The sequence below is a fragment of the Symsagittifera roscoffensis genome, chromosome 7 (assembly GCF_963678635.1).
Source record: "Symsagittifera roscoffensis chromosome 7, txSymRosc1.1, whole genome shotgun sequence".
Taxonomy (NCBI): Eukaryota; Metazoa; Xenacoelomorpha; order Acoela; family Convolutidae; genus Symsagittifera; species Symsagittifera roscoffensis.
The window spans coordinates 11,085,412-11,106,218 of record NC_087068.1 but is presented as its reverse complement, the minus strand read 5'-3'; the positions used below and the strand labels follow the sequence as shown (position 1 = coordinate 11,106,218).

Below are 20,807 nucleotides of genomic sequence, written 5' to 3'. Positions count from 1 at the left end.
TTTTGCCGTTTTTTGTCAAGTGCAGCTATGGCTCTGTGTTTACCCTTGCAATAAGCAAAAGTTTTGCAACCGATTACTAGACATTGTCCCATGAATACTTGAGCTCACTGGAAGGGGATAAGGAGAAATAGCAAAATTACTAAGGTGCTCTATGTAGGGATGCTGTTTACTGGATGCTTTGTAAAGGAGGTATACTTGTTACGGTAAGCGTTATTACAAGGTGATATTTTTTTTGCTAATTGGTTGGTAGATTTACATATCTTTGGAGGTCTCTAACTGTGTCGGCTTTTTCTTGCCTTTTTAAACATGTTAGGTGATAACATCTGAAGTTGAATTAGCTCTTTTTTGAAATTTGCCAAAGATCAAAATCTACCTCACAGGTCCGTTGATAAAACGAAATTTAGTGTTCTGACTTTTTCAGCTCCTTCATTAAGAGCTTAATGTTAGTGAAAACCCATTTTTTACTTGTTGAGTGGTCAGTCGTTTTTATCATATTTATCTTGCAGGTAATTGAGTTCATAAGTTTTTGCGCTTCTTTCATAAAATTTTCGATTAATTTTGATTGAGGTTGATTTTTCATTTACCTTTTTTCATCAATTTTGCTTTGGTCACAATAATTTTGTTTTGACGTACATTTTTTATTGAATTAGATAAGTGTTGTGCATTCTTTGCTTTTTTCAATGGCTTCCGTTCAACTGAAATTTTCTACAAATGGTTTCTACAAATGGTTTTTTGCGTTCTACAAATGGTTTTTTGTATTCTGAGCAATTTAATGCATTGCAGGAATGCTTAAAACTTTGAGTGAAGTATAACTCACCTCACTGCATGATTAATGGTTTCGGGTATCTCTCGCTGATGTGATAAAAATGCAATATGCGAAAATATTCTTGATTTTCTCATTTAATAAATATAATTAATACATCTCAAATTGTGCTAGGATCTGCTTTGCCTCTGTGCTTAAGATAGCAAGGTAAAGAGTACCTGTGTAAGGGTAAAGCATTTTGTCCTGTAAACAACTTTGTTCACAGGACTCATCTGCACTCATTCCCTGTGTGTTTCTGGGCGTGTTTCCCGCAAATATAACACTATTTCAGAAAACACTTGAGACAAATGTTTTAGTCATATGTTTTTCGAAATGTTTTTTTTTGGACTTAGTAGTCTTCCTTTCCAGTCTGTATCAGCGACCACTCCCTTTTTTCGACAAAAGACGTTATCGTCCTCGGAATAGTCATTTTAAAATTTTTTTGAGCGTTTTTCCCTAATTTTTTTTGAACTTTACCGAAAAATACCTCCCACATCTGAGATTTTGGGTTCAATCGAAAAATCCGGTTGAGAGAAGTTTCTTAATTTTCTCGAGAACTACCGTACCAAACCTGGGCTGCTGGGTTCAAGGAAATTTCTTCTGCATAAGCGGCTACGCCCAATATCTTAAAAGAAAAAGCTATGAATCTTGGAAATGCCAATTTTCTGATGTTTTGACCGTTTTTGGACTTTTCTCGATAACTAACCTGCCAAATCTTATATCACTGGTTTAATTGACACAACTGGTTATTGGAAGCTTAACAATTTTTATTTGCTACGCACAATTTCTTTTAGAAACCATTTATGGCCTTCACTTAAGTGAAAATTCGACCGTTTTCGAATTTTTTTACTCTACTCGTAAATTACCGTGCCAATTCACAGATTAAGTTTTCAATCGAGAAACACGATTTTGGGAATTGTTTCTATTTTAACGATCACGACTTGCTTTTAGCAGAAAAAGTTACGGATTTTGTAAAGTCAAGTTGCTGAGCTTTGACCGTTTTTAGAAATTTTTTGAAAGAAGTTGCGCCAATTTTTTCTGCAGAAGAGTTTTCACTCCTTAACATTTTGTAAGAGAAAGGTTGTCGTTGGAAAATTCCAGAATCACAAAACTTTCAGTCTTCTTACTTATTTTGTTAGAGAAACAACTAAGGTTTTGGGCAAAGCCGCTGAAAACACAAGTTTTTGTCCCGCATCAGAATAACAAATTCAAAAAATATCTTTAGTTGGGTCCCAGCTTTAGTTGGGTCCTAGGTTCAAGGTATTATGACTTTTGCTTTTTTATGATTGTGTTGTATCGCAAGTAGTGCGAAGCTCCGCTTTGCCTCTGTATAAATGATACTGTCCGGAGAGGTTTTTTCGTTCGGCTTTTCTTAGAGCTCAACAAATTGATTTTTGAGTAATCTCTGTTTTTTTTGTTTCGTGTATTAAGTTTTTAAGAGTTCTTATATCAATTATGGCTTCTGTAGGCGAACAGAATGATTAAAATAAACGATTTTAGCCGAATATTTTTTTCTTGGAGATGAAATTTTGACAAGAACCATGGGCATTTAAAAGCTAAGTGTAAAGAGGTTGTTTCGTGTTTTTTTACGAGTTCAGTTTTTATTAATGTAGGCGTACAATTGAGTAATAATTATTCAATTTTCTTTAAAATCTGATAAAAAAGATATCCTGCTTTCTAAGTTAAAAAGATTTTGCTATTTGATCATTTTACCTAAAGTTATGGCGTGTTTTCACTTGCAAGAGCGAGTTCACTTGTAATGGGAAATTAGTTTTTTCTTCCATTTGCTCATAAAAGAAATTTTGTTAAAAAACTTACCGTGCGTTTATATGATATTTCGCGGTTTTTCTAATTTTGAGAAACCCTCCGGTTTGACCTAGTGGCATAGCTTGTGCCTTGATATCTTAAGTTCTGGGGTTTGAGTCCTGTCCAGAACGTGTTTTTTTTTCTCAATATTATTAAGAAAAGATTTTCAGAGTAAATTTGATTGTTGTACTATCGTTTGTCCGCTTAGTTTTGGTCGGTTATCATTCCATTGCGTGGAATTTTTTTCTACTTTAAGTTTTTTTAACCGAAATTGCTAGTCGTTCTATGATTCTTAAATTCACCAGCTCTGCTTATTAATAAAGTATCTTTTTTGTTTTATGCTTAAATGGTTTTGGCTCAATATGTATCGGCTTGTGTTTCAAGAGATTTGATGCGTGAAAACTTTTGTTTTCGATTCAACAGGCTTCTACTCAACTATTGTTGCCTTTCTTGCCAATTAGTAAATGAGACCTTATGCTTATTCAACGCTGGTGATTGTTTTTCGTGACATGTTTGTCTCAAATTGAATATCATGAATGTTTTGAGGATGTCGTTTTTCGATGTTGTGTATACAGATTGCAATGTTATGCTTGTGTTATTGTCAAAGTGCGCCATTGACCAATTTTTGTTAACCCGTAGCATTAGGCTTTTTGATGTATAAACTTGTTGTCTCTGAAATTCTTACGCTTTGATAAACATGCTGTTTATAGGTTGTTTTGTGGTCTGATACACTGCGTTCTACAATGATTGTATAGAAAAATTTGATTTTTTGACTGCTTCTTAGCTTTGGTCGCGATGTCTTTTGGGCTAGCTGCGTATGTTTTTCTTTAACTCAGTATAATGGTTTGTTTTGTTTTCCAAGACACACTTCGTTTTTTTTGAATGGCTTAAGCTCAAATATCAAATGATTAAAAATGAGGCGATGAAAATTTTTCTGAAAAAAAAAACATTTTTTGCTCAGGGTTTTCGACTAACTTCTATAAACGTATTTTCCACGTGCTTTCTGCTGACTTTTTCGAAAATTGGAGTGACAAAAATGAAGTGATGACAATTGATTAGTATTCAACAAATGAGATATTTGGAACTACAGGTTTTTTGTTTTCTATCACTAAGAAATGTTTAATGTCTTTCTTGTATTTGTTTTTCTGTGGTTGTGAAACTAGTTTTGCTTTAGTGGAGACTTTACGCTTGATTTTTTTTGTTGTGTAGTTTTCATTTTTTTTACGGTTTTTTGGCTATGGAAGTGTAAGGGGTTTCAAGTTGTCGCAATAGTTTTGGCAATTTACCAATTGCAAGCAAGCAAAAAAAGTTTTATGCCCGCAAAATTCGCCGAAACTAGCTAATATGCTTCTAAAGCAGGGACAAGGCGGTTTTTAGCTAAAAGTTTAGCATGTATTCGACTTTTTCCTTGTTGCTTTTCCTTTCAGCTTTTCCGTCTTAAGCTTAACTAATTTTGTTTTTCTTCTTTGTATAAGTAGTTCATCAAGTAAATTTGCGAAGAATTGATAATTTATTTCTTCTGCAACTTCCTACGCACTCTACGTCATTGCCTTAGTTGCCTTATTTAACATTGTGATATAGCAAATAGACTGGCATTTTGGATTATTTTTTGTTTCGCAAGTTATCAGTAGCTCAGTTTCACTTCTCTTTTTCAAATTGAAATCTGACCAGCTTTTCAGTCGTATTATTGCATTTCTAGACGAGAACCATATTTCTGTAGCTTAGCGTATGCGTGGGATTAAGCGCCGGCCCTAAAAAATGAGGGGAAAATCTAAATTATTGTATTTGTTGAAGTTTTTCCTTAATTTTGATAAAGTTTTTTCTAGATTTTTTGTAATTCAAATTACCATCAGACAAGAAAAGATCATGAGATATTTTGTGTTCTGACTTTCGTAACAAAAGTAAAGAAATATTTGTGCTCGTGGTGATTTTCTTTCTTCAGACAAATTTCGACTATTTAACTAGCCATTTTTGACGGATTTGTTATCGATCATTCGAAAATTTATGTTGTCTTGAATTTAAATTTGAAAAGATGTTTCACCTGTGATCATTTTTCGTGAAGTTATGGGGGTTCAAAGAAAAGATTGTCATTTTGGCCAATTTGGGGCAATAAACGCGCGATATATTTATTCTCTCAAAAAAATCTCAAATAAAAAAATTCAATTTTTTTTTTAATTTTAATGTTCCATGTTATTACTGCATAGTCCTTATAAGGCAGTCGAAACATTCAGGTCTTCGCCCTGATACGAGCAGTATTTTTGGTTTTCAATTTGGTATAATTTTTCATGTGTTTGATGGCATGTGCTTTGAAAAATTTAGCCTTTTTTTACAGCTTGCAATCAGCATGTTATGTTCTATAAACTCGCAATGTAAACATTTTTCAGATTGGCAAATAGTTTTCAAGAACATCACTTGAATCACTACACAGATTGATTTTCTTTAAACTCCAATTTTTTTGGTTTAGCCGGCACACTGTACTAGAGCTACTAACTACGTCTTGGAAGGCAAAGTTCCTTGGTTCGAATCAGGACAGGATCTGTCGTGTCGTTTTTTTCAGACTGAAACATTCCTTTTCAAAAAAATTTTCAATTCCTTTTCGTTTTTGTTTCACTAAAGCTTCATTAGTCGTTCTAAACGGTTTTGATTTTTGTTTTATCCATTAAATGATCTGTTTTTGTGTGGTTTCAAGGGAAAAGTTAAGTTAACGTCCCGTGCTGAAGCGAAAACCCAGATGTAAAAATTTTAGAATTTCTTAACTTTATAGCTCAAATCTTTTCATGGCAACAATTTGGTTTTTGGCTCAACGGTAGTTCAAAAGTCACGCCAGTGTTTTTGGCTTAGTTACCGCTCAATGAACATTTCTGAATACATATTTTGTGTTTTCTCAAATTCAAAATGCCGAAATTTTGTGTTTTCCTGAAATTGAAAAGCATTCGAGACAAAGTAATGTAACTTTTGCAATTTTTTTTCAATTTTGTTTTTGAATTTTCGTCAACTTTTGTTTTGTTTTGTCTATTATTTTTTGTTTCATCAGTATTTTTTTTTAAGTTTAAAAGTTTAAAAATTTTAAAAATCAGTTTAAAAAATTAAAAGAGTGGACTTGCGACAAAGCTATCGACAGTCTTTGAGCTATGGCTTAAATGCTGCCGATTGCTTTTGTCGAGTGTTTCATTAACGTTAAGTTTCAGATATGACACAATTCATTAATTTTAAGTTTCAGCTATGGCACTTAGCTGAAAGCTGATTAAAGTTTACCTGCCTGTTTTGTTCCGCTTCCAGCTTCAACCTTCAGCTTCAACAAAGTAACAAAGTTTAATGACCTTAGTTTCAGAAGCAGGTCAATGTGTAACTTGGTTAAGTGTCTTCGTTCTGTTTCAATATTACGTGTGTGAGATGTGTACGTGTTGTGAGGAAGTCATTCTTGGTCAACTATCAGGTCACTCGCTCACTTCGAAGTCCAGCTATGCATTAAAACAGAGTTCTTGATTTTTTTTATGAACCACGTTTAAGAAGCGATGCCAGCAAAAGAAATATCATATTGTGCACTAGTGTTTCAACAAAAGCATACTTTGACCTACTAGTGCATGCATTGAAGAAAATTTTGAAATGATTGCTTTGAAACTGAAGCTATGTTGTGAATAACATCAACCTCGCTATCGCTTCATAAAATCGTAATATTGTGCTCGAAACTGAAGTAGTAGTATTCAACTTTTCCGAACTGGGCACTAAATTTTATTTGAAAATATTGATGCCCGACTGCAATGCAAATGCTTTTTTTTACTTGACGCAATCATCTGTTACGCTCGTTAAAAAAATTTCTGAAAAAGTTGCTTTTTGAAGTGTTGCTTGTCGTTGAATATTGCATATTACAAACAACTTAATACACGCTCATTTACTCAATCAACTTATCATTCATTTGTAGCCCAACGACCATTTTTCGTGCTATGAAGAAACTGGTTTCAGTTACTTTGTAGTAGTTAGAACATAGTTGAAAGATACTCGAGGGAAAAGAGCCCGGCCTGAGGGCAAGAAGTGCCCGATGGCGGCGCTTTTTCCCGGGGCCATCTTCAGCTATGTTCTAACTGTTGAAGAGTATGTTTTTGCTCTTTCTGAGGGAAAGATGCCGGAAAATTGTGAAAGAGCCCGGAAAAGTGCGCGAAACTATGCAAATGATTTCTTTTTTCATTTATGCGTTCTAATAATTCATTTTTCATTCATGCCTTGCCGTGAAAGATTGTGTGAAAGAGCAAAAACATACTCTTCTTTAAGCTTCAGTTCATTGAACTGTTTAGGTGCTTGTTTTAGATGAAATGGCAAAATCGTTACTCTAGGCGCATTTGAAGATGAGTTAGCAAAATTAATGTCGCAAACATGATGTTTCCAACTTTTTTAATTAGCAATTGAACTAAATGGCCTTGTTTTTGTATTGATTTACTAACCAATTTCTAATTGGAATTTTTGCCCTTTTTGTTTTCATTATGTTTAAAGTAGATTAATCGTAACTCCTTCACAAGGGTTTATAACAGTTGGAGATAGGACTTGGAGGTGCAGTGCTTACAACAATGACTAACAACCAAAACCCCCGTTTTACAAAATCTTACATTCCCCCGCGCAGCAGTTGCCCGAAGAATATACATCTTATTTTGCTCAACTGCTCGTGGAAAACAATGCAAATGGCATGGAAGATGCAGTAGCTTACTCACCTTGATGGAGCTAAAATAATCCGGAAAACATTAGATATGCTAATCTAGGAGATGAAAATGATTCAATCGTTTTCATTTACCATTAACCGATCGTTGGGGTTTTCTTCCACTTGATGGGCCAGCGTATTAAAGATAAACTATTTTCAATGAAAGATAGTCGGTTGGTGTGCAAAGAGCACTCTATGTTTCGAAACAGAATTATTGAAAAATTAGAATAAAAATTTAAAACTGAAAAGTAAAAATAGTTTATGTCCGATCTTGGTCAGAGATTGAACTCCAATTATTGTTCTTCTTCAAAACTAACTGTTTGCTTTCGTCAAAATAGATATTAATTCTTGAATGTTTAAGCCCAATTCAATCGTTTTTTTTAGAAAAATTTTTTTTTTGCCTTTTATTATTATTTTTTTTCGAACTTCAATGAGCGTTTGTGTAATAATGTCCATTTTTATTGGTGCCGCTTTTGCTGGATCGTATTGGCCTTTTATTAGCTGCTTTATTTGTGACTAGTTTGCCGATTGTTAAGCGTTCGTGGCGGACAGGGCAGGGCGTGAGACTCCATATATCGAGGTCGCAGTTTCGAAGCTAATACATAGCAATTTCACTAATTCGAAGCTTAATTCTATTTTTTCTTATTTGGCTTTATAAAGCTACTTTTTTGTCGTGCTCTCGCTAGTGTTTGCGAAGCGCCGCTTCGCCTTTGTGTAAATCAGTGTGCTGAGAACATTCTAAGCTACCTGCACTGCAACAGGTCATAGTCCATTTTCCAAAACCCTCTTCTCCGATAGAGATCCTTAAAAGGAATGATAAAATATTTGTAGTTATCACAATTGGTCCTACCATTATCATAAGTTTTGGGCTGGTCTTTTCATTGTTATGTTAAATGTTGTTTTAACGTCATTTATACCAATCTGCCTGATTCTTCTTTATGATTGTTACGACTGGCTGTTGTTTGTTTGGATGAAGAACTCTTAATTATTACCATCATACTTTGGATCAGCTCATGATTTAGACAGAAGAAAAAGAATTTGGTATAGAAAATTGAAGTTAAAGTCAGTTGAGCTAAAAATACAAGCCACACTTATAGCTTTATGCATGCACGCGTTTTCACCTGTCCAATTAGTTAATTTAGCTCAAAAACGTCTCGCTTAATTAGGTCGAATACCTTTGATATTTTCTACGCTTTTGTTTAACAATCACAACAACAGCTAGCCCACAAGCTAAACTCACTTTTTAAACTTCAGCTTTTTTGGTAGTAATAAGATTTTGCAGTTTTGATTTTCATTTTGAATCACAAGCCATCTGTGATTTTGAAGAAAAATAACATTATCATGTGGTGTGCGTTTTTCAATCGTTTTTCTTAATTGTCGCTTATGATGATGTAATAATGCATTATATGCTTACGCCGCTGTGGTACATTTAAACATTAATCATAAAAAGTTCCTCACTTTCTTACCATTTATAGACAGTTAATACCACTTGTTTGAACTGTAAGAAAAAACTGTACCTCGGCCATTGATAAATAACTACTTTTGAAGTAATTCTGACGCACACCATTAAACTATAAATAATGGATTCCACTTGTAGACAAATCAATTGCACTTGAAAAATTTCAAAAATTTCATTTTTTACCCATTCTTGAAAAATTGTTACCTCAATTTAAATACACGCGCATATATTTTTGCTACCAGCTACAAAGTTGCTACTTCTGTAAAGAATTTTTGTGCCATTTACGATCATAAGTTGTCGGCCAAATCAATCAATAAAAACACTCCAATTTACTTATTTAACTGTCTTTTCGTTATTCACGCTTCATTGTCGCGTTTTTATTTCTTATCTCATACCAGATTAAACCTTGTTTCAATTTTACTCGAAGAAAGTGACACGCCGAATCTGTGGTAGTTTTTTTGACGTGTTGTTTTTAGTTTAATTGAATATTGCCTTTACATAATTTTTGAAATAGTATGTTATTTTAAGATCTTACGTATTGCAATTAAAAGGTAATCGGATAAAAAAGTTCGTTTCATAGCTTAAAATGGTATCTTACTTCAACTGAAATGTTGACAAACGATTTGAATTAGTTTAAAATAAATAACACGCAGGCAAAATTCTATAAAACTTAGGTCAAGTATAAGAACGACACAGCTAAAAAAAATTATTTTAATCAGCTGCCATCTATGGCCATTGTCCTATCAAAATTTCCGATGATCAATTGTCATACGGAACAATTGGAATACATCTGACTCGGCATCCCGTTCAATTAGCCGACAAAGAGCAATGGACAATCGTAAGATGTCCTATGTGGACGTCGGAACCCTGGGAGTGACAGTCGAGGAGTTGCACGAGATCCTTGATGTCATCAGAAGAGACTACATCCTTAACAAACAGGATTGGGAGAGAAATCGGTCAGTAAAGTACCCTTTATTTATTTTTTTAAAAGAGCTTCTTTTTTTGATTGAAAGTTATTATTTTCTTTTGCTGGAAATAATTTTAAGCAATCAGATTAGAGCCGTTTGATCTATTTTTCAAAATAAAAGAAAGATCAGTTTTGGGCCCTAAAACAGAAAAGAACCACTTAGTGGTTCAGTACCGTGTCAGAAAATTTTGAAGAACGATTTTGAAGAACAATGTTTAGATAATATAGGCGATAGCAGACTAAAACTTAAGATTGCGAAGCAAAAACAAAATCTTTTTTCTGACAAATTTTGTTTCGACCACTGCCCCACTGGTCTTTTGGAAGGAAAGGGAACTATGGACCAAGATGAGTTATTTTTCTAACAAATTTTGGCGCTTACAACTACTTTTGTTGTGATTCTGCGTATTTTTTTTTAAAAGCCAAGAATTTTTGAAGCCACTTGAGTCGTCATTTGACGATTTTGAAAAATTCGTTGTCGAAAAACGGACTGGGTTTTTCCTCCTCAGTCAAATTTACCTGCGGCACTAAATGGAAGAGTCAAGACTACTTTACTAGGTTTTATGATTATTCATGCGCTTAGCAAGTGGTATCAAATGGGAATATTAAAGCCTTTTGTAGTTCAAGATCTTTGAACATATCACTTCAATAATTTGATAGCTTGGTACATAATTAACTCAAATTTCTTGGCTTCTCTGGCATAAAGTTAAGTACGAAACCTGGGAACATTATAGTTTCGCTTCCGGTCAGAATATTTTTAAACTGAAAAATTCACTATGATTCAAGAAATTCAAGAATATTTTGTTTGTCTTGTTGTTCCGACCATTTGAAAAATGTGGAGGAATTTTATATTCGGATGTGCTTTAATTTTTTTCCACGCATAATCAGGTGCCACAAAGAATCATCGGAATAATTTAAATTTTATATCTTATCAAAGCTTGTCCAGTCGTGGTTCGAAAGACATTAAAAGTTCTGAAAGACACTTAAAGCAGTGTCGAGAAAAATCGGTTTGATATTTTTGATTTTTGGTCTAATTTTTAGCTAATAAGGTATGTCAACATAAGGTTTGCAGGCTTAGAGTAGCTTATTTAAGATTAATTCAAAGAGGAAAAACTTAGTTTTGCTCGAATAAAATTAGTTTAGGATTTTTTAGCGCCATTTTGAGAATTAAAATTTCAAACAAAAGATTTTGCAAAAAAATAGAATAAGTTTATAAAGTTAAAAACAATTTTTTCACAATTTCTTTTTCGCTTTTCTGGTCTTACAACAACTTTTTTTCAAATGGTCTATTTGACTATGAGTGTCAAATTTGCCAAATTTTTGTTTTTTCATTCAGAGCTTTTTATCACACCACACAGAAAAAAAACGACATAAATTTGGAAAAAAAATGTTTTTTTCTAAGACCGTTGTCGGAGCATTCTGTGATGTTTGCACATCAGCTGGCTATCCTTGTTATATTTTGTCCAAGAGTGGATCTAGGATTTTCTCGAGGGGATGATTTTCAAAAAAATTTCGAAAGTTTTGTCGACCTTTTTTGAGGTCGATCAAAGTGAATTTCCGAGTTCTCCCAAAGCACTAGAAAGACCCTGTTTTGGTCAAATTTTCTACGCCACAGGTAAAATTTTGAAAAACAGGCCAAAAAAAGGAAAAATTAGAAAATCCAAGTATGGATATCTCAAAATAGTGCAAAGAGGAACCCTTTGGGTCGGCAGGGGGTCGAATCTCTTAGGGGGGGGGGCATCCCCCCTAAATCCGCCTCTGATTTTGTCGGCTGAGCTACCACCTCCCAGAATTTTTATGTTCCTTATTTCACTTTACAGTTTTAATCAGCCTTAATGCTTTCGGCTTTGTGATGTATGTTTGTGTCTTTTGAAAACAGCACAATTTTACGCCCTGTAAGCCTGTTAAAGGATAACATTTTTAGAATTTCAGATTTTTGGAGCTCAAAATTTTTGGTAACAAAAATTTTGATTTCGGCTCAACGGAAGTTTACGCATGTTACGTTGGCTTAACTGTGGTTTGCTAAATCTTCCTGAATACTTAGTTCAAGCCGGAGATTCTATTGCTGGACGTATTATTGTCAAATTATCAAATAAAATTATGAAATTTTTGTAATTGTTTGTTTTTCGACTTTTTAAATTGTTTTCTACTCAATTGACTTCGTTTCATTGTTTGTCTAACGGCTTGCAGCGCTATGTTTGTGGTATTCGCTTTGCCTCTAGATTAAAATGTGTGACGTTTTCATTATATAAAATTTCATAAATTGTTTGGATGTTATAGTGCAACTGATTTTCGCTTCCGAAGATTTTATTTTCAAAAAAACTTTAAGTGTTAAAAATATTTAGTGGCCTCATTCTAGTACATTTTGTGAAACTGGGTGCTCTTGTTACGCGTTCCAGCCCCCTGTTCTCTCCGGAGGAGGAGGACGCACGTGTTGCTGCCATTCTGGACCACGACCCAGACTTCAACCGGAAGCACTGCATCATCTGCTGCCTACAGTTCTCCATCCTCCCCTTCTTCTCAGACCAGAGGAGTGTGAAGTGTGACGCGTGTAAATTCCTGGTGTGTCACTCCTGTTTTGTCCATCAGACGGCAACAAATGCAGACTACAGAAATATGTGCAGACATTGTGCAGAGAAAAGGTACTTTAATTGGACAACTGCGTCACAAAGTTCCGATTACAACTTAATCTTTTTCCCTGAATTTACAAAAAATGGCAAAAATTTGAAAATAAACATATGAAGATGTTATTTTGCTACATATCTAATGATACCGTGAACATATGTGCGTATTTTGCGAATTTGCGAATTTTGACAATGTGTCCCAAAATATCAGGTGGCTATGATAAAAAACGCGATTTTTGTTCAAAGAGCAGTGAAAAGTTTCTAAAAAGCTATTTTGTGCGAAATGTGGCTGTGAGGAAATCATATTATTTCAATAAGTTGCTCGGAGAGCTGAACCACTAAATCTATCGGCCATGAAAGTGAAAATAATTATTATTTCTCCGTCCAGGATAATATCGTCGACATTCTTAATTTTTCCTGAGCAAAAATTAGAGGTGAGCGGTTCACTCAACAAAAGTTTAGGTTCGGTTCGGTTTTTGCTAATTTTTGTTCGGTTTGGTCCATTTTTTTAAAGCAAATTTAAGAGCAAAAGAATGAATTGCTTAGAACAGAATACAGAAAATTACAAATTTTCATGTAGAAACAAGTTTACAAAAACTTTCGGTCGAAAGGCTCTCTGGTCGTATCATCATTTTATTTCCTCCAATGCTCCAGACTCGCTCATTTGTAGTTGCTGCCCCAGCAAAACCCAGAAAACTTCTTGCGACCTCCCCAATTTTGGCGGATATTGTCGGGCTTTACCATAAAATTTGTTCCTGGTTTCAATATTTATGTCATAACCCTTGCGATAGGCAAGGGTTTTGCAATCGGGTTCTAGACTTTTTTTCCGTAAATAACTTTGTTCACAGAACGGTCAATATTAGAAATGGTAAACTTTCTTTGCGTCTCCAGTGCACTTGGTCTGGAGGTAACAAATACGCCTGTGACGCCAAAGTTCCTGGGTTCGAATCTGACAGGACCTGTTTTATTTTTCAAACAGTAAATATTCCGTTTCAAAAAAAATTGTCGGCCTATTGTTTGTCTGCTTATGTTTTGTCGGCTTAGTTGCCACATTGTACATTTGTTTTTTTTGTTATACGCACGTTACATTGTGCTTTAGTATTTTGATTTTTGTCGGCTGTTTGTAATTTTACTAAGCTGGAATGGACTGATATTTTATATTTCTTTTGACGTATATCTATATGTTTTTTTATCGCTCAAAATTTTGTTCTGCCCTTATGATTTTGGTTTAAATCCTTTTGGTTAGTGTCCTAATTTTGAGTTGCTTTAATGGAAACGTAATTTCTCTGATCTTCTCTAGATTGTGCAAAATGTCAAAAAAATCTTATTAGAATTTATAGAATTTCATTGCAACTTTTTTTTCGTTTTTTCGCTTGATAGGTATGGGCTGATACTAAATCGGCTTAATGGACTAGCTTTGCGTCTTTCGACAAGCGAAAAATTTGTATGTGTGTGTTTGTGTGTTTTGAGGGGGACTTCTTAACTTTTTATGTCTTGTTGTTTTTTTTCGTCTTAAAGGGTTTCTGCTAAGGTTTCTGCGTGTTGCTTTTTTTTCTTCAAAACTAGCTTTATTCATTTTGATAGATCTATTTTTTGACCTTTTCGATTTTATCCGACTTAGCGGCTTTCTTGTTTTGTATAGCAAGTGGCGCGAAGACCAGCTTCGCCTCTATGTAAATATTGAAACCGGGATCAAATTTTGTAGTAAAGTTCGATAATATCCACCAAAACTAGCCTCAATTTTCAAAAGCATCAAATCATAAAGCATTGTTGTCATTTACACAAAATGTCGACATCTGATAGTCCGGCTCATATGCAATTCAGAAATTAAAAATTGAGTTTTTTTCCAGACGTTTGAAGAATCACGTGATGGGATGGTTTGAGGAGAAACTGCACGAGAGATTCAAAACAGCAGGAGCTACCAAGGTCAAGAGGTCAATCCTCAAGTTCATCGAACAGGGTCAGTTCATTTTCGAGAAAAACAACGTCACAAAAACGATTGCTAAGTAAGTTTTTTGAAATATCGTTTTAGTATACAATGCGCTCAGTCAGATCTTTCAAAAACGTTAGCGCAGTTCTAATTTCGGTGATTACTTTGAAAATGAGCTCTCAGATAAATTGATATATGTTGAAAACGCTATAAAAATGAAATAGAAGGCGTTGGTTTGAAAATTCTCAATGAATGAATTGTGTTGCTTAGAATTTTCCTCGCTGCTTTTAACATAAGATTGTCTTTTGTGCTGGTCCCAGACATAATCTGAGGTTTTTGCTTATTATCTGTGTGATGATCGCTTGGATGAGCAGGCTTTTTTCACATTTTTCGCATATAATCGAAATTTTTATACATCTTAGATCTGAAAAACATACATATACCTTATTCCGTTATTGTAACGCATTGATTGCTATCTGTCTGTTGTATTGTTTATGTTTACATTTTAATCTGTTCTATCTATTTGGCGCTGTCATCATCTTCACCTTGCTTTTTCAATTCCATCTCCAATTTGGATAGATGTTTTGCCAATTTGTCAAGGTGAGCTTTTTCACTCCAGGAGTTAAAGTGTCTTTTTTGCACTTTGGTTGTCATCAATCTCTGTAGTTTATTGCAATCAAAATTTTTTTTGAAAAAAAATTATTGCACTCTAATGGTTTTTTTAATTTAAAAAATATTCGACTTGCTTTGACGTCCAGATGTTTTTTCTTGCTTGCCGATGATAACATTCAAGCACCCTGTTGGTAATTACAACTTTTCATATCAGTAACTTGATAAGAGAAATTTTCAAATCATTTTCTTGTGCAAATAAACCAAACATAAGTTAGGACCGGCATTTAAAAAAATAGCCAATCAAATTTGATTTTCTGCACTTGTTACCGGTCTTTTCTCGATCTGCTTAGATTACCCAAAGGGGTCTCCCTTTATAGTTTTTTATGACATCCATTTGCTAGCAGCCTTAAAGTTTTTCTAAAAGAGCATTTGGTGCCAATATATACTAACTGCGAGGGGAGCGCGCGCTGAAAACGCAAAAATTTGATTAAACTCTTTTTGGGCCTGCTTTTTTTAATAGCCAGCCTGCGTCGCAGAAATTTTCTCAAAATAGGATCTTAATAGGGATTTGAGAAAGCTCGAAAAACTATTTGGTCGACCCAAAAACAGGTCGACAAAATTTAATTTTTTTGAAAAATCTGCCCCCTCCCTTGAGAAAATCCTAGATCCGCTCCTGCTTGTGCCTGCATTCTTGCGTGGCATTGATGTTTACCTGTCTCCTTTCCTTTTCAGGCTACTTCCGTCACGTGATCGGGAGTGAGTTGAGTGGCATTGATGTTTACCTGTCTCCTTTCTTTTTCAGGCTACTTCCGTCACGTGATCGGGAGTGAGTTGAGTGGCATTGATGTTTACCTGTCTCCTTTCTTTTTCAGGCTACTTCCGTCACGTGATCGGGAGTGAGTTGAGTGGCATTGATGTTTACCTGTCTCCTTTCTTTTTCAGGCTACTTCCGTCACGTGATCGGGAGTGAGTTGAGTGGCATTGATGTTTACCTGTCTCCTTTCTTTTTCAGGCTACTTCCGTCACGTGATCGGGAGTGAGTTGAGTGGCATTGATGTTTACCTGTCTCCTTTCTTTTTCAGGCTACTTCCGTCACGTGATCGGGAGTGAGTTGAGTGGCATTGATGTTTACCTGTCTCCTTTCCTTTTCAGGCTACTTCCGTCACGTGATCGGGAGTGAGTTGAGTGGCATCCTGAAGTCCACTTCTTCTTCTGGAGGAGGGGCAAATCACATGGAAAGTAGTGGAAGTGACAACAGCGACGACGAAGACGACATCCCATTGGCCACCGAAAGTAAACCGAGAGCCATTTTTGCGTGTGCTAACAGCTCAACAAGATCCAAATTTATGAAAAATCTATCATAGCTCAGAATTTCAAAGTATAGAGCAGTATATCACTATCACGACAGAGGCATACTATAGATACTTTATGCACTCATCATATCGAGTCGACCGAACGTCTGGCCGATGGCTATAACAGAAAACATTCAGTATCTTGAGCTATTTAACTAATTTAATTTAAAAACGTGGCAAAATGACTGAAATTTAATCGGAAACCTATGAATATGGAGGTCATTTTCATCATTTTGACACAGCTTATGCTTGCGAAAAAGTTAAATATTTTTTTGTTGTTCAATCATAAAAAAGTCTAAAGCTTGCTATAAATGTAATCATCGTCAGCACAAATATTCGATCATTACATTTTAGAACCCCTGAAGTAATTTTGTGCCATCACGAAACTTGAATTGTGTTTCAGCCAAAGTTTCATTAAAAGTCCCCCGGAAAAACACATTACCAGTCATCATCCCAGATGTCTCCGCTCTATCCACCATTTTGGAAGCAGAAGAAGCCTCAAGTCCTGTCCAACCGCCTCCTGAGAACATTCTAGAAGAATCTCTTCATGTAAATGACGTCACAAATACTGAATCCGAATACACAGAAACTGATTTCACCGAAACGGACACTGAAAGCGCTTCATTCGCTTACATCGACACCCAAGCACCTCCCCCTGCTCAATCCAGACACAAATCCAGGAGCCTAGGTTCGAATCCGTGCAGTAACCTTTCTAAACTACCTCAAAAACCTTCAGATTCAGAGCAAGATTTTTCGTCCAAGCAGAATTCGGATTTTGAAAATGTGACCACTGGTTCAGACGGGAGTGGTTATGATTACGTCACAGGACCTGATGACGTAACAGGAAAACAGAAACGCCTGAGAAAATCGAGAGATCTGAATGCATTGCATAACTCTATCAATGCTGAAAACTCGGATTTTTCAAACATCTCAAATGGTAATCAAGGTTGGTAAATCTCGGTTTCGGTTGAAAGTAATGAAAAATTTATGAGTTATGAGAAAACTTTATGAGAAAATTTAGTGAGTTACAATTAAGAAAAAATCTCTAAAAATTTATAATTATGAATAAATTGATCTAGAATCCACCGTTTTTTAGGACAATTGAACGAGTCCGGCTTCGACGATGTTGTCCAGGCTGACACGAGTGTGAACAAGATTGACTCGAGTTATGATGAAATAAACAACCAGCAAGCTAAACGAGCTCCGAGCTCATTCTCGGATATCAACAGTTCGGACGTAGAGGTATTTAAATGTATTCGCGAGGCGACAACTCGTAGGCGAAAACTCATAATTTTTCCTACAATATAAACAATTTAAAAGAAATTCCTAATAATTAGTCAAATAGATCGTAATTAATTTAATATTTCGTATTCCGTTTGCCATTTTACTTAAGTTTTTTTGTCTTTAGCTGCGTAATTTAAGTTTTTATTAATCAAAATTTCAAAATACCTGTCAGTGTTCTTTTTTCTTTATCAAAATGAACACTTTTCCATCTAATTGAGAATCAAAAATTCAACAGGTTTTCGATGCTTTTAGATCACGTCGTTTCTGATTCGCGACTTCGTCGCTTTGTTCTGTGTAAACGACAATGATTGCTGTATAGGCAACACCATTTTTTACAAAAAAAGTCTCTAATTTAGATCATGTACACGTCGGCAGCAAATCAGCGACTGAATTCCACTGCTCCAGTTGGGGGTTCGGATTCGGAGGGGGTGGTTGTCACTCTGGACGAGAGTGTGGGTGGAGGGAGTGGGGCGGAGGCGGATCAGTCGGTGCAGGATTTGATCATTCGTAACCAGAACGTGGAAGACATGACACTCGGTTAGATCATTAGAGTTTGGCGTTGTAGCGCATCGGTAGTGATGGTGCTCAGTAATCATATGATTGCAGGTTCAAATCGCACGTGTGCTGCAATTTACAATTCTTGTAAGATAGCCATAGTTAAGTGTGATATAGTGTCCCTTCGGATGGCTGTGGACAGCTATATTGTCGTTTATTGATAATGTAGTAAGCTGTTCGAATATTAATTAGCACTACTGGCTATCAATTGTTATTGATTGTTTCCATAATTTATATGTCTCGAGCGGTTAAGACTTATCTTGCTTTTAAGGACGCAGGATTCGGTTCTTAACTTCTGGAATATCGCTAGTCGATCGGCGCAAGTTAGAGCATGATTCTTATATTTTATTCTCTTCAAGTCTACCCAATTGATTAGTAGCTCGGTATAAATCTCCAATGGTTGGTATTAATTACCATCAATATTTACATAGTTAAATAAATATAAATGTATGAACTTCATTTCATTAACAAGGTTAATTATGTAATCTAATATAGCATAAGAATGCATGACGTCATGTAGTGATGTCACACTACCTCACAAGAAGAAATCTTCCCGGGTGGTTTTCAGTTTTTGACTGTTTACAGTTAAAATAATTAAGTTTAAAATCGACAATCAGATTGACAAAATATATACTGCTACAGGAAAATGAGTAATTGAACTATCAAGTTATCACAAAAATAATTAACATTCATTGGTTTAGAAGCACAGGTTATTACTTCAATTTACATTATGTGAAAGAGAATTCAATTGAGTTTAAATGGGAAATATTTTAATGGGGATAGGAAGCCACATTGAGTCGGGTTAAGGGAGTTAAGTGATAGATGATAGGGTCAGATTAATGATATCATGATGTATTCAGTTGTCAGCTGTAGCTGAATTTGCACGGCAAGTACTGTCGCGTGGAGTAGCTGACTAGTTTTGGTCGTCGTTTCGTTTCACATTTTGGTATCGCTGTCTTCGTTCGTTCGTTGCTTGACATTCGTGTTGCTCTATCGATGCTGAGGTCGGTGTCTAAATTAAGATGAGGCTGTTAAGTTCTTCTCGTATCCTCAATAATTGCGAATGTGTTTTCAACAACTTAACAATGATTTGTTTTATTGAAATATTCACTTTGTTTTTGAAGCTTTTCAACTAGAAACGCAATTTGTACTCTGTTATACATGCTTATAATTTGATGCTTCGTCTTCTACTCGTTTTTTGTTTTGTTCCCTCAGAAGTCTTTTTGTCTTCTTCGTATGGGTGTTTTGTGCCTTTGTTGGCCTTACTCCCTGAATGAAGGTGATCGACTTTATTATTTGAAAATTACACGTTTCAACGATGTTTTTGCATTGGTCGCGATCATCGTATTTTGTGCAGTGTCTGGCTTTTCGTGTTTTCAATTCGTTTCTTCAACTGTAGCCGCACTTCACTCCTATAGGCTATTCAGGCAATTTGCTGGTTCGCCTGAGCAAAACTTGGCATCAGTTAGAATTAAAATTGATGAATTTCAGTTTTTCATCAAATTTGTTGATATTTATGATGTTCTAATTAGCTTTTCAAGTTCGCGTGTTGTTTTTAAGCATTACTTGTAACCTTTCAGGGTTGTCCTAACAATTCCGTTGGATCTTTGCTGGCACATTTGAGTGTTTTCTTTCCGCATTTCTGCAAAGATATCCCTCGAAAGTTATTTTTCTTGTTTTTCCTATACTAATACATGGGAATGTTGAGAATTGATGTATGTCACCAAATTTTGGTCTGGTAGTGGACCAACTTCGTGCCTGTTCGTCATTGGTGATTTGAAGATTAATGAGCCCAAAATTTTTGAATTTCCTTCGACTCGTTGATGGGGGACGAAAAACTTTTTTATTCGTAATGCTTAAACATGGGCGGTGAGGGTGATTTTTCGTATCTCGAGATGTACACATTTCCTCCTCCGCCGAGCTTCTGGAGCCTCCTTATTGGTGGTCCTGGGATCATTGGTAGTGAAATTTTCAAAATCCATTCAGAAGTTTGATGGGGGACGTGAGAATTTTTTATTCCCCATCTTAATACATGGCCGGAGAGGGTGATTTTTGAGATCTCGGCTTTTAAACAATTCCTCCTCCGCCGGGCTTCAGGATCCTCCTCATTGGTGCTAGAGAGCTCACTGGTGTCAAAATTTTCGAGATTCGATCACTGAGTTGTCGGGGTGCTCGAAACTTTTTTATTCGTGATCTTAATACATGGGAGGTTGAGGTGTTTTTTGATATCTCGAGTTCTATACATTTCCTCCTGCGCTGCGCTTCTGCAGGCTCCTCATTGGTGCTACAGATGTCATCGGCGGTACTAAATTAAAATTTCTTCTTCTGAAAATTTTCTGGGGTCCCAAAATTTTTTTATTCCCTATGTTAATACATGGGGATTTCGTGCGCTTTTTGAGATCTCCAGGAAGTTGACTTCTGCTAGTGAGCCGGCTTTGTGCACGTGTCCGTAGGGTGCTGCAATGATGATAACCGGTGAAATAACGCTGTTTAGACATAGACGAAGACTTTTATGTCGCCTTTTCGGAAGATATCGTAAATGATGTTGAAAACTGAATTTTCTCGTAATTTATCGAGACCACAACCTATCTTCGGAATCGCAATTTGTTTGATTCCTTGTTCGATTAGCTGCTTCCTCATGCAGCGGAGGCTGCGTGTAAAATCATAATAAGACGGTTTTTTGAAATATTGCGTTTTTGTCACTAGATTGAATATTGATTTGTTTTGAG

The 20,807-nt window shown here is 35.5% G+C and overlaps 2 protein-coding genes across 2 annotated transcripts in view; one reads left to right on the top strand and one right to left on the bottom strand.

Moving 5' to 3' along the window:
• The window catches only part of LOC134851470 (clathrin heavy chain 1-like), a 519,829-nt gene that overhangs the window by 304,259 nt on the left and 194,763 nt on the right, over positions 1–20,807 (bottom strand). The window lies entirely within an intron of this gene.
• LOC134851891 (uncharacterized) overlaps positions 9,447–20,807 on the top strand; it is a 66,650-nt gene continuing 55,289 nt past the window's right edge. The window contains exons 1-7 of the mRNA XM_063868166.1: positions 9,447–9,713; positions 12,121–12,363; positions 14,196–14,305; positions 16,040–16,180; positions 16,643–17,185; positions 17,336–17,481; positions 17,880–18,060. Of these exons, the coding sequence (XP_063724236.1) occupies positions 9,586–9,713; positions 12,121–12,363; positions 14,196–14,305; positions 16,040–16,180; positions 16,643–17,185; positions 17,336–17,481; positions 17,880–18,060 (1,492 nt within the window). The 5' untranslated portion in view covers positions 9,447–9,585. The remainder of the gene's footprint in view (positions 9,714–12,120; positions 12,364–14,195; positions 14,306–16,039; positions 16,181–16,642; positions 17,186–17,335; positions 17,482–17,879; positions 18,061–20,807) is intronic.